Source organism: Cherax quadricarinatus, chromosome 9, assembly GCF_038502225.1.
Source record: "Cherax quadricarinatus isolate ZL_2023a chromosome 9, ASM3850222v1, whole genome shotgun sequence".
Lineage (NCBI taxonomy): Eukaryota > Metazoa > Arthropoda > Malacostraca > Decapoda > Parastacidae > Cherax > Cherax quadricarinatus.
The window spans coordinates 9,746,450-9,761,166 of record NC_091300.1 but is presented as its reverse complement, the minus strand read 5'-3'; the positions used below and the strand labels follow the sequence as shown (position 1 = coordinate 9,761,166).

The window sequence follows — 14,717 nt, the reverse complement described above, 5'->3', positions numbered from 1 at the left end:
ATAGTGGGACATAGTGGAACATAGTGGAACATAGTGGAACATAGTGGAACATAGTGGGACATAGTGGGACATAGTGGAACATAGTGGGACATAGTGGGACATAGTGGAACATAGTGGAACATAGTGGAACATAGTGGGACATAGTGGAACATAGTGGGACATAGTGAAACATAGTGGGACATAGTGGGACATAGTGGGACATAGTGGAACATAGTGGGACATAGTGGAACATAGTGGAACATAGTGGAACATAGTGGGACATAGTGAAACATAGTGGGACATAGTGGGACATAGTGGGACATAGTGGGACATAGTGGAACATAGTGGAACATAGTGGAACATAGTGGGACATAGTGGGACATAGTGGAACATAGTGGGACATAGTGGGACATAGTGGAACATAGTGGAACATAGTGGAACATAGTGGAACATAGTGGGACATAGTGGAACATAGTGGAACATAGTGGAACATAGTGGGACATAGTGGAACATAGTGGAACATAGTGGAACATAGTGGAACAGGAGTAAAGGGGGAAAATAAGCCGAATAAAGATTAGAGTTTGATGAATTGTGAATGCTGGATGGGGAGAGCCGGGAAGTCGGCTCGCTGGGTTTAAAGCCTATGAGGCTCATTAAGGCTACATTTAATTTATCATCAGTCAAGAATACTTTAATTTTTAATTATTTTTATTATTATCACACTGGCCGATTCCCACCAAGGCAGGGTGGCCCGAAAAAGAAAAACTTTCACCATCATTCACTCCATCACTGTCTTGCCAGAAGGGTGCTTTACACTACAGTTTTTAAACTGCAACATTAACACCCCTCCTTCAGAGTGCAGGCACTGTACTTCCCATCTCCAGGACTCAAGTCCGGCCTGCCGGTTTCCCTGAATCCCTTCATAAATGTTACTTTGCTCACACTCCAACAGCACGTCAAGTATTAAAAACCATTTGTCTCCATTCACTCCTATCAAACACGCTCATGCATGCCTCCTGGAAGTCCAAGCCCCTCGCACACAAAACCTCCTTTACCCCCTCCCTCCAACCTTTCCTAGGCCGACCCCTACCCCGCCTTCCTTCCACTACAGACTGATACACTCTTGAAGTCATTCTGTTTCGCTCCATTCTCTCTACATGTCCGAACCACCTCAACAACCCTTCCTCAGCCCTCTGGACAACAGTTTTGGTAATCCCGCACCTCCTCCTAACTTCCAAACTACGAATTCTCTGCATTATATTCACACCACACATTGCCCTCAGACATGACATCTCCACTGCCTCCAGCCTTCTCCTCGCTGCAACATTCATCACCCACGCTTCACACCCATATAAGAGCGTTGGTAAAACTATACTCTCATACATTCCCCTCTTTGCCTCCAAGGACAAAGTTCTTTGTCTCCACAGACTCCTAAGTGCACCACTCACTCTTTTTCCCTCATCAATTCTATGATTCACCTCATCTTTCATAGACCCATCCGCTGACACGTCCACTCCCAAATATCTGAATACGTTCACCTCCTCCATACTCTCTCCCTCCAATCTGATATTCAATCTTTCATCACCTAATCTTTTTGTTATCCTCATAACCTTACTCTTTCCTGTATTCACCTTTAATTTTCTTCTTTTGCACACCCTACCAAATTCATCCACCAATCTCTGCAACTTCTCTTCAGAATCTCCCAAGAGCACAGTGTCATCAGCAAAGAGCAGCTGTGACAACTCCCACTTTGTGTGTGATTCTTTATCTTTTAACTCCACGCCTCTTGCCAAAACCCTCGCATTTACTTCTCTTACAACCCCATCTATAAATATATTAAACAACCACGGTGACATCACACATCCTTGTCTAAGGCCTACTTTTACTGTGAAAAAATTTCCCTCTTTCCTACATACTCTAACTTGAGCCTCACTATCCTCGTAAAAACTCTTCACTGCTTTCAGTAACCTACCTCCTACACCATACACTTGCAACATCTGCCACATTGCCCCCCTATCCACCCTGTCATACGCCTTTTCCAAATCCATAAATGCCACAAAGACCTCTTTAGCCTTATCTAAATACTGTTCACTTATATGTTTCACTGTAAACACCTGGTCCACACACCCCCTACCTTTCCTAAAGCCTCCTTGTTCATCTGCTATCCTATTCTCCGTCTTACTCTTAATTCTTTCAATTATAACTCTACCATACACTTTACCAGGTACACTCAACAGACTTATCCCCCTATAGTTTTTGCACTCTCTTTTATCCCCTTTGCCTTTATACAAAGGAACTATGCATGCTCTCTGCCAATCCCTAGGTACCTTACCCTCTTCCATACATTTATTAAATAATTGCACCAACCACTCCAAAACTATATCCCCACCTGCTTTTAACATTTCTATCTTTATCCCATCAATCCCGGCTGCCTTACCCCCTTTCATTTTGCCTACTGCCTCACGAACTTCCCCCACACTCACAACTGGCTCTTCCTCACTCCTACAAGATGTTATTCCTCCTTGCCCTATACACGAAATCACAGCTTCCCTATCTTCATCAACATTTAACAATTCTTCAAAATATTCCCTCCATCTTCCCAATACCTCTAACTCTCCATTTAATAACTTTCCTCTCCTATTTTTAACTGACAAATCCATTTGTTCTCTAGGCTTTCTTAACTTGTTAATCTCACTCCAAAACTTTTTCTTATTTTCAACAAAATTTGTTGATAACATCTCACCCACTCTCTCATTTGCTCTCTTTTTACATTGCTTCACCACTCTCTTAACCTCTCTCTTTTTCTCCATATACTCTTCCCTCCTTGCATCACTTCTACTTTGTAAAAACTTCTCATATGCTAACTTTTTCTCCCTTACTACTCTCTTTACATCATCATTCCACCAATCGCTCCTCTTCCCTCCTGCACCCACTTTCCTGTAACCACAAACTTCTGCTGAACACTCTAACACTACATTTTTAATCCTACCCCATACCTCTTCGACCCCATTGCCTATGCTCTCATTTGCCCATTTATCCTCCAATAGCTGTTTATATCTTACCCTAACTGCCTCCTCTTTTAGTTTATAAACCTTCACCTCTCTCTTCCCTGATGCTTCTATTCTCCTTGTATCCCATCTACCTTTTACTCTCAGTGTAGCTACTGAGAGATTAAAGACAACTTAAGCACGAGCCGAGACACAGGCTTCTCTCTTTGTATATACACTGAGAGACATACACCTCTCGGTGTATATGTATACTGAGAGATATACATGCTAGTTATGTGTATATACCTAGACATAAACCTTTCGTATATACACTGAGAGACATACACCTCTCGGTGTATATGTATACTGAGAGATATACATGCTAGTTATGTGTATATACCTTGACATAAACCTTTCGTATATACACTGAGAGACATACACCTCTCTGTGTATATATCGTGTGTGACCTTCCAGTTATCATACACAATATACCAGAAAATCATACAAATAAAACCGTATGATCTTTTTTTACGCTTTATTATCTATTTTTTAAAGCAGTTGTTGAATGTATGAATACATCATACGGTCATACAATGTTAATATAACGTATACCCAACCATAATTGAACTTTCCCGCTGATAAACATACACTCCTGATTAAGTTTATTATGGTGAACAGGACCAGTGGTGTGTATGTTTAAACTTGTGCTAAGTTAGGTTAGGTTAAGTTAGGTTAGGTTAGGTTAGGTTAGCTTAGGCTAGGTTAGGTTAGGTTAGGTTAGGTAATGTTAGGTTAGGTTAGGTTATAATATGTAATGTTTGGCTAGGTTAGGTTACGTTAATTAATGTTAGGCTAGGTTAGGTTAGGTAATGTTAGGTTAGGTTAGGTTAGGTTAGGTTAGGCTAGGCTAGGTTAGGTTAGGTTAGGTTAGGTTAGGTTAGGTAATGTTAGGTTAGGCTAGGTTAGGTTAGGTTAGGTTAGGTAATGTTAGGTTAGACTAGGTTAGGTTAGGTTAGGTTAGGTAATGTTTGGCTGGATTAGGTTAGGTTAGGTTAGGTTACGTAATGTCAGGCTAGGTTAGGTTAAGTTAGGTTAGGTTAGGTTAGGTTAGGTAATGTTAGGCTAGGTTAGGTTAGATTAAGATAGGATAGGATAGGTTAGGTTAGGTTAGGTCAGGTTAGGTAATGTTAAACTAGGTTAGGTTAGGATAGGATAGGTTAGGTTAGATAATGTTAAACTAGGTTAGGTTAGGTTAGGTTAGGATAGGATAGGTTAAGTTAGGTTAGGCTAGGTTAGGTAATGTTAAGCTAGGTTAGGTTAGGTTAAGATAGGATAGGTTAGGTTAGGTAATGTTAAACTAGGTTAGGTTAGGTTAGGTTAGGCTAGGATAGGTTAAGTTAGGTTAGGTTAGGTTAGGTTAGGTAATGTTAAACTAGGTTAGGTTAGGTTAGGTTAAGTTAGGATAGGATAGGTTAGGTTAGGTTAGGTTAGGTCAGGTTAGGTAATGTTAAACTAGGTTAGGTTAGGTTAAGTTAGGTTAGGATAGGATAGGTTAGGTTAGGTTAGGTTAGGTTAGGTTAGGTTTGGGCAGGTTAGGTTAGGTTAAGATAGGTTAGGATAGGTTAGGTTAGGTTAGGTCAGGTCAGGTTAGGTAATGTTAGGCTAGGTTAGGTTAGGTTTTGTTTGGTTAGGTTAGGTTAGGTTAAGATAGGTTAAATTAGGTTAGGTCAAGTTAGGTTAGGTTAGGTTAAGATAGCTTAGGATAGGTTAGATTAGGTTAGGTCAAGTTAGGTAATGTTAGGTTAGGTTAGGTTACGAGAGGTTAGGCTTGTGGTACGACTTTAGTCTATTCAAGGCTATTGTATTCCATACCAGATCGTTACTCCTCATGATTACGCACAGGTGAATACCGGCAGGTAATTACGCACAAGTGATTGTCCACAGATGTTTAATCATAAGTAATTACCCACAGGTAATTATCCATAGGTGACTACAAAGTGATAGTTACAGTCAGGTAATTACTGACAGGTGCATCTGCCTGGTATATTACAGGTGTATCTACATGGTATATTACAGGTGTATCTACCTGGTATATGAGCCTAGTGGCGTGTGCGCGAGGTAGGCGGCGCAGGGAGGGCGTGGCACGTAGGATGAGAGGCGTGTGCTTCACGTACTGGTCGGGGACCGTGGCGCGGGCGCGCTTCAGTAGCGGCAGCAGCAGGGCGCGCATCTGAGGGTACAGAGGTTACACTGGTTACACATGTTACACATGGTACACAGGTTACGGAGGTTACAGATGTCACAGAAATCACAGAGGTTTCACTGGTTACGCATGCTACAGATGTTATATATGGTACACAGGTTATGGAGGTTACAGAGGTTACAGATGTTACATATGTTACAGAGGTTACGGCGGGAACACCAGTTATGCATGTTACTGAGGTTACTCATGTTACAGAGGTTACATTGGTTACACATGTTACAGAGGGTACAAAGGGTGTATATGTTACAGAGGTCAACGAGGGTCATTACACCTGTCAATAAGACTAGGTAATGTGGTCACTACCGGTCCATTCATTCATTGATGGCTCTCTTATGCTAGTCTCTTGATCCAAGGAACTGGAGACATCTTCCCTTCCCCAGGCGCTATATGGCCCCCTACGGATTTAGAGCTCACTATAAATGTAATATAAATTATTTGAAGTATTCAACTGGCTCCACACGTGACCCAGGAGCTAGAGTTCACCACTTTAACTGGTTCCTCATTTGGCCCAGGAGCTAGAGTTCAACCCTTCACCTTGCTGCACACATGATCCAGGAGCTCGAGTTAAACCTTTTAACTGGCTCCACACGTGACCCAAGAGCTAGAGTACAGCACTTTAACTGGCTCCACATGTGACCCAGGAGCCAGAGTTCAACCCTTCAACCGGCTCCACACATGACCAAGGAGCTTGAGTTCGACCCTTCAACTGGTTCCACATATGACCCAGGAGCTAGAGTTCAATCCTTCAACTGGCTCCACATATGACCCAGGAGCTAGAGTTCAATCCTTCAACTGGCTCCACATATGACCCAAGAGCTAGAGTTCAATTCACCATTCATCCAACTACTGATACTATCCAGACACCAGTGTTACCACTACCCATCCATCCTCTGGTACAATCCAGACACAGTGTTACCACCACCTATCCATCAACTGTACCCCTCATACCATACTGCTTTTCATATTGAGAACACTGCAGATGTATATTGTAGTGTGGCCAGCACCACGACACGCTGCAGCCCCTGCAAGGAGCATGTTGCATGTCAGGAATAGTGTGACCTCTGGTGACCCAACGAGAGAGAGGGAGAGGTCACCTCGCTCTGGTCACTGAAAAATGCAGTGATACCAGACCCCACACTGCCTCTAGGGCAATGTATGGGGTGTTAGAGTGGCTCGTGTGGGAGGTCTGGCAACGCTGTCGGGTTTGGATAGATGAAGGGGAGGGGGGTAAGGAGGGTCAGTGTTTGGTGTTGGTAACTGTGAGTTTGGTGTTTGGTAACTGTGTGTGTGTGTGTGTGTGTGTGTGTGTGTGTGTGTGTGTGTGTGTGTTTGTGTGGACAAGTATCTTCACCAGGTGCCAGATCACCCAGGCTGTGATGGATATGTGGGGCTGCGGGCCTCCAGCAGCAACAGCCTGGTTGACCAGGTTGACTCCCGGAGCCCGGCCCATGGCCGGGCTCCGGGAGTAGAAAGACACTCGAAACTCATCAAAGGTATCAAAGGTGAAGGTGTATGTGTGTGTGTGTGTGTGTATGTGGATGTGTGTGTGTACTTACCTAGTTGTGGTTGCAGGGGTCGATTCACAGCTCCTGGCCCCACCTCTTCACTGGTCGCTACTAGGTCACTCTCCCTGTTCCACGAGCTTTGTCATACCTTATCATAACTACATACATAGCTTTACTGTGTATGGATCCTGCCTCCACTACATCACTTCCCAGACTATTCCATTTCCTGACAACTCTGTGGCTGAAGAAATACTTCCTAACAGCCCTGTGATTCATCTGAGCCTTCAAATTCCAATTGTGACCCCTTGTTGCTGTGTCCCATCTCCGGAACATCCTGTCTTTGTCCACCTTGTCGATTCCTCTCAGCATTTTATGTCGTTATCATATCCCCCCTATCTCTCCTGCCCTTTGTGTGTGTGTGGCGTTGGTCACTGTGTTCTAATTTACTTAATCTAACGTAGACTCTCTCTCTCTCTCTCTCTCTCTCTCTCTCTCTCTTTGTCTCTTGCTTCCCTACACCCTGCTCCATCAGGCTCGTCAACAGGAAAGTCTGAGAATGTAATAACCCGGAGAGTCTTCCCGGCGCCTGGGACCTACCCGTCTTGGAACATAGGAGCGAGACACGCACAGCCCGCCAGCACATGGGCGACCCTTGCCTGCCACTGTGGGTCGACACCCTCTTGTTCCAGGAAGTCTGTGCATCATATTGTCGTTCTGGTGGTAATGATCAGTTCCTGGGAGCCCCAAGGTGTACTCAAGGCTGCTGGACACCTTGATTAAAAGAGCCTTTTGCACCCCGGGGTAGTCTTCCTTTCAAGAAATTTACCGAGTGGGATCAGAGCCTGGAAGGGGTGGCTGGAACTTTGAAAATTATTCTTGTGGACTCGCCTGTCTACACAGAGCCTGTCTCTCTTTTGTTCACCTGGTATGCTCATAAAATCTTATTTAACTATGGTAAGATATGAGAGGTACGCATTTGACTCTTAAATCCCCAGCAGTGAGGCTCGTGAGTCCAGGTGTTGTGGCCGGTACATAATGTCCTTCCAGAAACTAATAAGTGAGTCCCAGTAGCTTATAAGTGAGTTCCAGCAGCTTGCAGGTGAGTTCCATCAGCTTGTAGGTGAGTTCCAGCAGCTTGTATGTGAGTTCCAGCAGCTTGTAGGTGAGTTCCAGCAGCTTGCAGGTGAGTTCCAGCAGCTTGTAGGTGAGTTCCAGCAGCTTGTAGGTGAGTTCCAGCAGCTTGTAGGTGAGTTCCAGCAGCTTGCAGGTGAGTTCCAGCAGCTTGCAGGTGAGTTCCAGCAGCTTGTAGGTGAGTTCCAGCAGCTTGTAGGTGAGTTCCAGCAGCTTGTAGGGAGTTCCAGCAGCTTGTAAGTGAGTTCTAACAGCTTGTAGGTGAGTTCCAGCAGCTTGTACGTGAGTTCTAGCAGCTTGTAGGTGAGTTCCAGCAGCTTGTAGGTGAGTTCTAGCAGTTTGTAGGTGAGTTCCAGCAGCTTGTAGGTGAGTTCTAGCAGTTTGTAGGTGAGTTCCATCAGCTTGTAGGTGAGTTCCAGCAGCTTGTAAGTGAGTTCCAGCAGCTTTTAGGTGAGTTCCAGCAGTTTGTAGGTGAGTTCCAGCAGCTTGTAGGTGAGTTCCAGCAGCTTTTAGGTGAGTTCCAGCAGCTTGTAGGTGAGTTCCAGCAGCTTTTAGGTGAGTTCCAGCAGTTTGTAGGTGAGTTCCAGCAGTTTGTAGGTGAGTTCCTGCAGTTTGTAGGTGAGTTCCAGCAGTTTGTAGGTGAGTTCCAGCAGCTTTTAGGTGAGTTCCAGCAGTTTGTAGGTGAGTTCCAGCAGTTTGTAGGTGAGTTCCTGCAGTTTGTAGGTGAGTTCCAGCAGTTTGTAGGTGAGTTCCAGCAGTTTGTAGGTGAGTTCCAGCAGCTTTTAGGTGAGTTCCAGCAGTTTGTAGGTGAGTTCCAGCAGTTTGTAGGTGAGTTCCTGCAGTTTGTAGGTGAGTTCCAGCAGCTTGTAGGTGAGTTCCAGCAGCTTTTAGGTGAGTTCCAGCAGTTTGTAGGTGAGTTCCAGCAGTTTGTAGGTGAGTTCCAGCAGCTTGTAGGTGAGTTCTAGCAGTTTGTAGGTGAGTTCCAGCAGCTTGTAGGTGAGTTCCAGCAGCTTGTAGGTGAGTTCCAGCAGCTTGTAGGGAGTTCCAGCAGCTTGTGTAGGTGAGTTCCAGCAGTTTGTAGGTGAGTTCCAGCAGTTTGTAGGTGAGTTCCAGCAGCTTGTAGGTGAGTTCCAGCAGCTTTTAGGTGAGTTCCAGCAGTTTGTAGGTGAGTTCCAGCAGTTTGTAGGTGAGTTCCTGCAGTTTGTAGGTGAGTTCCAGCAGTTTGTAGGTGAGTTCCAGCAGCTTTTAGGTGAGTTCCAGCAGTTTGTAGGTGAGTTCCAGCAGTTTGTAGGTGAGTTCCTGCAGTTTGTAGGTGAGTTCCAGCAGTTTGTAGGTGAGTTCCAGCAGTTTGTAGGTGAGTTCCAGCAGCTTTTAGGTGAGTTCCAGCAGTTTGTAGGTGAGTTCCAGCAGTTTGTAGGTGAGTTCCTGCAGTTTGTAGGTGAGTTCCAGCAGCTTGTAGGTGAGTTCCAGCAGCTTTTAGGTGAGTTCCAGCAGTTTGTAGGTGAGTTCCAGCAGTTTGTAGGTGAGTTCCAGCAGCTTGTAGGTGAGTTCTAGCAGTTTGTAGGTGAGTTCCAGCAGCTTGTGTAGGTGAGTTCCAGCAGTTTGTAGGTGAGTTCCAGCAGCTTGTAGGTGAGTTCCAGCAGCTTGTAGGGAGTTCCAGCAGCTTGTGTAGGTGAGTTCCAGCAGTTTGTAGGTGAGTTCCAGCAGTTTGTAGGTGAGTTCCAGCAGCTTGTAGGTGAGTTCCAGCTGTTTGTAGGTGAGTTCCAGCAGCTTGTAGGTGAGTTCCAGCAGCTTTTAGGTGAGTTCCAGCAGTTTGTAGGTGAGTTCCAGCAGTTTGTAGGTGAGTTCCAACAGTTTGTAGGTGAGTTCCAGCAGCTTGTAGGTGAGTTCCAGCAGCTTGTAGGTGAGTTCCAACAGTTTGTAGGTGAGTTCCAGCAGCTTGTAGGTGAGTTCCAGCAGTTTGTAGGTGAGTTCCAGCAGTTTGTAGGTGAGTTCCAGCAGCTTGTAGGTGAGTTCCAGCAGTTTGTAGGTAAGTTCCAACAGTTTGTATGTGAGTTCCAGCAGCTTGTAGGTGAGTTCCAGCAGCTTGTAGGTGAGTTCCAACAGTTTGTAGGTGAGTTCCAGCAACTTGTAGGTGAGTTCCAACAGTTTGTAGATGAGTTCCAGCAGCTTGTAGGTGAGTTCCAGCAGCTTGTAGGTGAGTTCCAACAGTTTGTAGGTGAGTTCCAGCAGTTTGTAGGTGAGTTCCAACAGTTTGTAGGTGAGTTCCAGCAGCTTGTAGGTGAGTTCCAGCAGTTTGTAGGTGAGTTCCAGCAGTTTGTAGGTGAGTTCCAGCAGCTTGTAGGTGAGTTCCAGCAGTTTGTAGGTGAGTTCCAGCAGCTTGTAGGTGAGTTCTACTCTTAGGTGGATGTCTATTTGAGCTAAATGAAGGAAGCCTTTGATAACTGAACAGCATCAAGGCTGTCATAGCTGATAAAAGGAGGGAGGGAGAGAGACAGCGAGTGGAGAAAGTAAGAAACTACTACTACTACTACTACTACTACTACTACTACTACTACTATTACTATTATTACTACCGTTACTGTTAAGGCCACCAGCACCACAACTCCTACTATTACTACCGCTAAAAATACTACAGTATTGCTAAAACTATCAGGTAACTACTACTAAAACAACTATCTCTGTTGCTAAAACTACTACTACTACTAAAACCACCACCACCACTCCTGCTACTCCTCATACTACTACTACTAATACTACTACTACTGGTACTGCTACTACTTATTGGTACTACTACTGGTACTGCTACTACTTATTGGTACTACTACTACTGCTACTATACTACTACTACTGATACTGCTACCACCACCGCTCTTATTACTACTCCTGCTGGTACTACTACTATTCAAGTTGATATTAATATGGGGGGGAGGTTAAAAACCCTCATATGCCTGATTTGTACGTGCTGAACTCTGTACCCCTGAGTTCTGTTATGTATGGAGTCCTCATCCACCACCTGGATTCTGCATCCATTCCACCATCCTCAGATTGAGGAAGCTGTTTTTTAATTCTCTCTGTCTGTCTGTCTGTCTGTCTCTCTCTTTCTCTGTCTGTCTGTCTGTCTGTCTCTCTCTCTCTCTCTCTCTCTCTCTCTCTCTCTCTCTCTCTCTCTCTCTCTCTCTCTCTCTCTCTCTCTCTCTCACACACACACACACACACACACACACACACACACACACATATGCATGGGTCCTGGGAAGGTCATGTGTGGGTGATGCGTGGGTCATGTCGCGTCTTGGACCAGGTCAAAGGTTAAATATTGCAGCGGCGGGTCTAGGTGGAAGGGGGTGGGAAGTGGTATACAAGGAGAGGGGGAACATGTAGGTTTCTCGAGGGGGAGAGAGGAAAACCAGTGGTGGGGAGCAGGGGGAAGTGAGGAAGAGGAAGAGAGAGAATGAGAGAGAGAGAGAGAGAGAGAGAGAGAGAGAGAGAGAGAGAGAGAGAGAGAGAGAGAGAGTGAGAGAGAGAAAGAGAGAGAGAGAGAGAGAGAGAGAGAGAGAGAGAGAGAGAGAGAGAGAGAGAGAGAGAGAGAGAGAGAGAGAGAGAGAGAGAGAGAGAGAGAGAGAGCAGGGAGGTGAGGGAGAGTAGACTGGAAGGGAGAGGGAGAGATTGGAGTATTGAGAGGAGAGCAGCAAGGTAGGAGGAGGGGGGGGGCAGATAAGAGATAAGAGAGACAGGGAACTGTAAGAATAAACAATTTAGCTTGTAAATGAACTGAGGTTGGATAACAACTGAGGTAAGATAACAACTGAGGTAGGATAACAACTGAGGTAGGATAACAACTGAGGTAAGATAACAACTGAGGTAGGATAACAACTGAGGTAAGATAACAACTGAGGTAAGATAACAACTGAGGTAGGATAACAACTGAGGTAAGATAACAACTGAGGTAGGATAACAACTGAGGTAAGATAACAACTGAGGTAGGATAACAACTGAGGTAAGATAACAACTGAGGTAGGATAACAACTGAGGTAGGATAACAACTGAGGTAAGATAACAACTGAGGTAGGATAACAACTGAGGTAAGATAACAACTGAGGTAGGATAACAACTGAGGTAAGATAACAACTGAGGTAGGATAACAACTGAGGTAGGATAACAACTGAGGTAAGATAACAACTGAGGTAGGATAACAACTGAGGTAGGATAACAACTGAGGTAAGATAACAACTGAGGTAGGATAACAGCTGAGGTAAGATAACAACTGAGGTAGGATAACAGCTGAGGTAAGATAACAACTGAGGTAGGATAACAACTGAGGTAAGATAACAACTGAGGTAGGATAACAGCTGAGGTAAGATAACAACTGAGGTAGGATAACAACTGAGGTAGGATAACAACCGAGGTAAGATAACAACTGAGGTAGGATAACTGAGGTAGGATAACAACTGAGGTAAGATAACAACTGAGGTAGGATAACAGCTGAGGTAAGATAACAACTGAGGTAGGATAACAACTGAGGTAGTATAACAACTGAGGTAAGATAACAACTGAGGTAGGATAACAGCTGAGGTAAGATAACAACTGAGGTAGGATAACAGCTGAGGTAAGATAACTGAGGTAGGATAACAACTGAGGTAGGATAACAACTGAGGTAAGATAACAACTGAGGTAGGATAACAGCTGAGGTAAGATAACAACTGAGGTAGGATAACAGCTGAGGTAAGATAACTGAGGTAGGATAACAACTGAGGTAGGATAACAACTGAGGTAAGATAACAACTGAGGTAGGATAACAACTGAGGTAGGATAACAACTGAGGTAGGATAACAACTGAGGTAGGATAACAACTGAGGTAAGATAACTGAGGTAGGATAACAGCTGAGGTAAGATAACAACTGAGGTAGGATAACAACTGAGGTAGGATAACAACTGAGGTAAGATAACAACTGAGGTAGGATAACAACTGAGGTAGGATAACAACTGAGGTAAGATAACAACTGAGGTAGGATAACAACTGAGGTAGGATAACAACTGAGGTAGGATAACAACTGAGGTAGGATAACAACTGAGGTAGGATAACAACTGAGGTAGGATAACAACTGAGGTAAGATAACAACTGAGGTAGGATAACAACTGAGGTAGGATAACAACTGAGGTAAGATAACAACTGAGGTAGGATAACAACTGAGGTAGGATAACAACTGAGGTAAGATAACAACTGAGGTAGGATAACAACTGAGGTAGGATAACAACTGAGGTAAGATAACAACTGAGGTAGGATAACAGCTGAGGTAAGATAACAACTGAGGTAGGATAACAACTGAGGTAGGATAACAACTGAGGTAGGATAACAACTGAGGTAGGATAACAACTGAGGTAAGATAACAACTGAGGTAGGATAACAACTGAGGTAGGATAACAACTGAGGTAAGATAACAACTGAGGTAGGATAACAACTGAGGTAGGATAACAACTGAGGTAAGATAACAACTGAGGTAGGATAACAACTGAGGTAAGATAACAACTGAGGTAGGATAACAGCTGAGGTAAGATAACAACTGAGGTAGGATAACAGCTGAGGTAAGATAACAACTGAGGTAGGATAACAACTGAGGTAAGATAACTGAGGTAAGATAACTGAGGTAAGATAAGTGAGGTAAGAAAACTGAGGTAGGTACACAAACACGCGACCACGTGAAAGATATAGATTTTTTTTTCAGATTTCGCCACCGAAGTTGCTAGTTTATTGTACATCTGGATTTATATCTACAGTTCGCTGTTACAAGCAAGTTTAAGAAATTTACTTAATATATCTGGTATCTTATATTCATTACTAAGATATCTTAACATGTCACATAGGCTTGTTTTATACTATGTATATCTATTTTGCTCAGTAAGTGGACAATTAAGCACATAGTGTTCAAGATAGCAACCCTACAGCTGGCCACATAATTTGCGTTTAGTTTTATCATCATCTGTGTTTCTGTTTACATTGCAAGTTGCTCCATAAGCATACTTATCTACGTTCATGTTATCATAGTGAAATATGTAGGTACGCTTACATATATCAGTTTTACAGGATAAGAACTGTTATTCTACCACTCCCCAGGATGCCATCCACAACAGTCGACTAACACTTACAGACTGTTGGATGAACAGGGGTAGCAGGTGTAAGAAAACCTGCTAAATGTTGCCACCCGTACCGGGGATCGAACCACGGACACTCGGTGTGTTTGAGTTGAGTGCTTCCTGTGTCTTACTGGTGTTCAAGACATGAGTGAACCTCACATGAAATGGCACCTTGTAAAAGAATTCCGTCGGTGGTAAGTGGAAAATGGAGGAGGAGGAGGAGGTTGTCCTCTCTGGTACATGGGAAGCAGGAAAGGGGAGAGGAGGAAGGAAGAGCAAGAGGGAGGAAGGAAAGGAAGGAAGGAAGGAGGGTCTTTCTCCCTCTCTCTTTCTTTCTCACACACACACACACAATAGGTGAGTACACACACACACCGTGGTACCACCTCTCCCCCGTCCCTCAATATTAAATAGGTAATTACATGCAGATAATTGCAGGTAGACGCACAAGAGTGTGTTAGGTTGCATCTTACACTGCATGTTTGAGTTTGTTCCTCCCCTTGTAGAGATAATATTGATGTTTATAAACATGGAAGGTAACCAGGAGGCTGTTTGTTGAGTGCTGATGAAACAGTGTTCTGCAGCACTCTGTAACACAGTAGCAGCACTCTGTAACACAGTAGCAGCACTCTCTAACACAGTAGCATTCTGTAACACAGTAGCAGCACTGTAACACAGCAGCAGCACTCTGTAACACAGTAGCAGCACTCTGTAACA

General features: G+C 44.2%; 1 protein-coding gene across 1 annotated transcript in view; it reads right to left on the bottom strand.

Moving 5' to 3' along the window:
- Positions 1-14,717, bottom strand: part of LOC128686208 (uncharacterized) — a 138,594-nt gene that overhangs the window by 71,133 nt on the left and 52,744 nt on the right. The window contains exon 4 of the mRNA XM_070083202.1: positions 5,053-5,196. Coding sequence (XP_069939303.1) covers positions 5,053-5,196 — 144 coding nt within the window. The remainder of the gene's footprint in view (positions 1-5,052; positions 5,197-14,717) is intronic.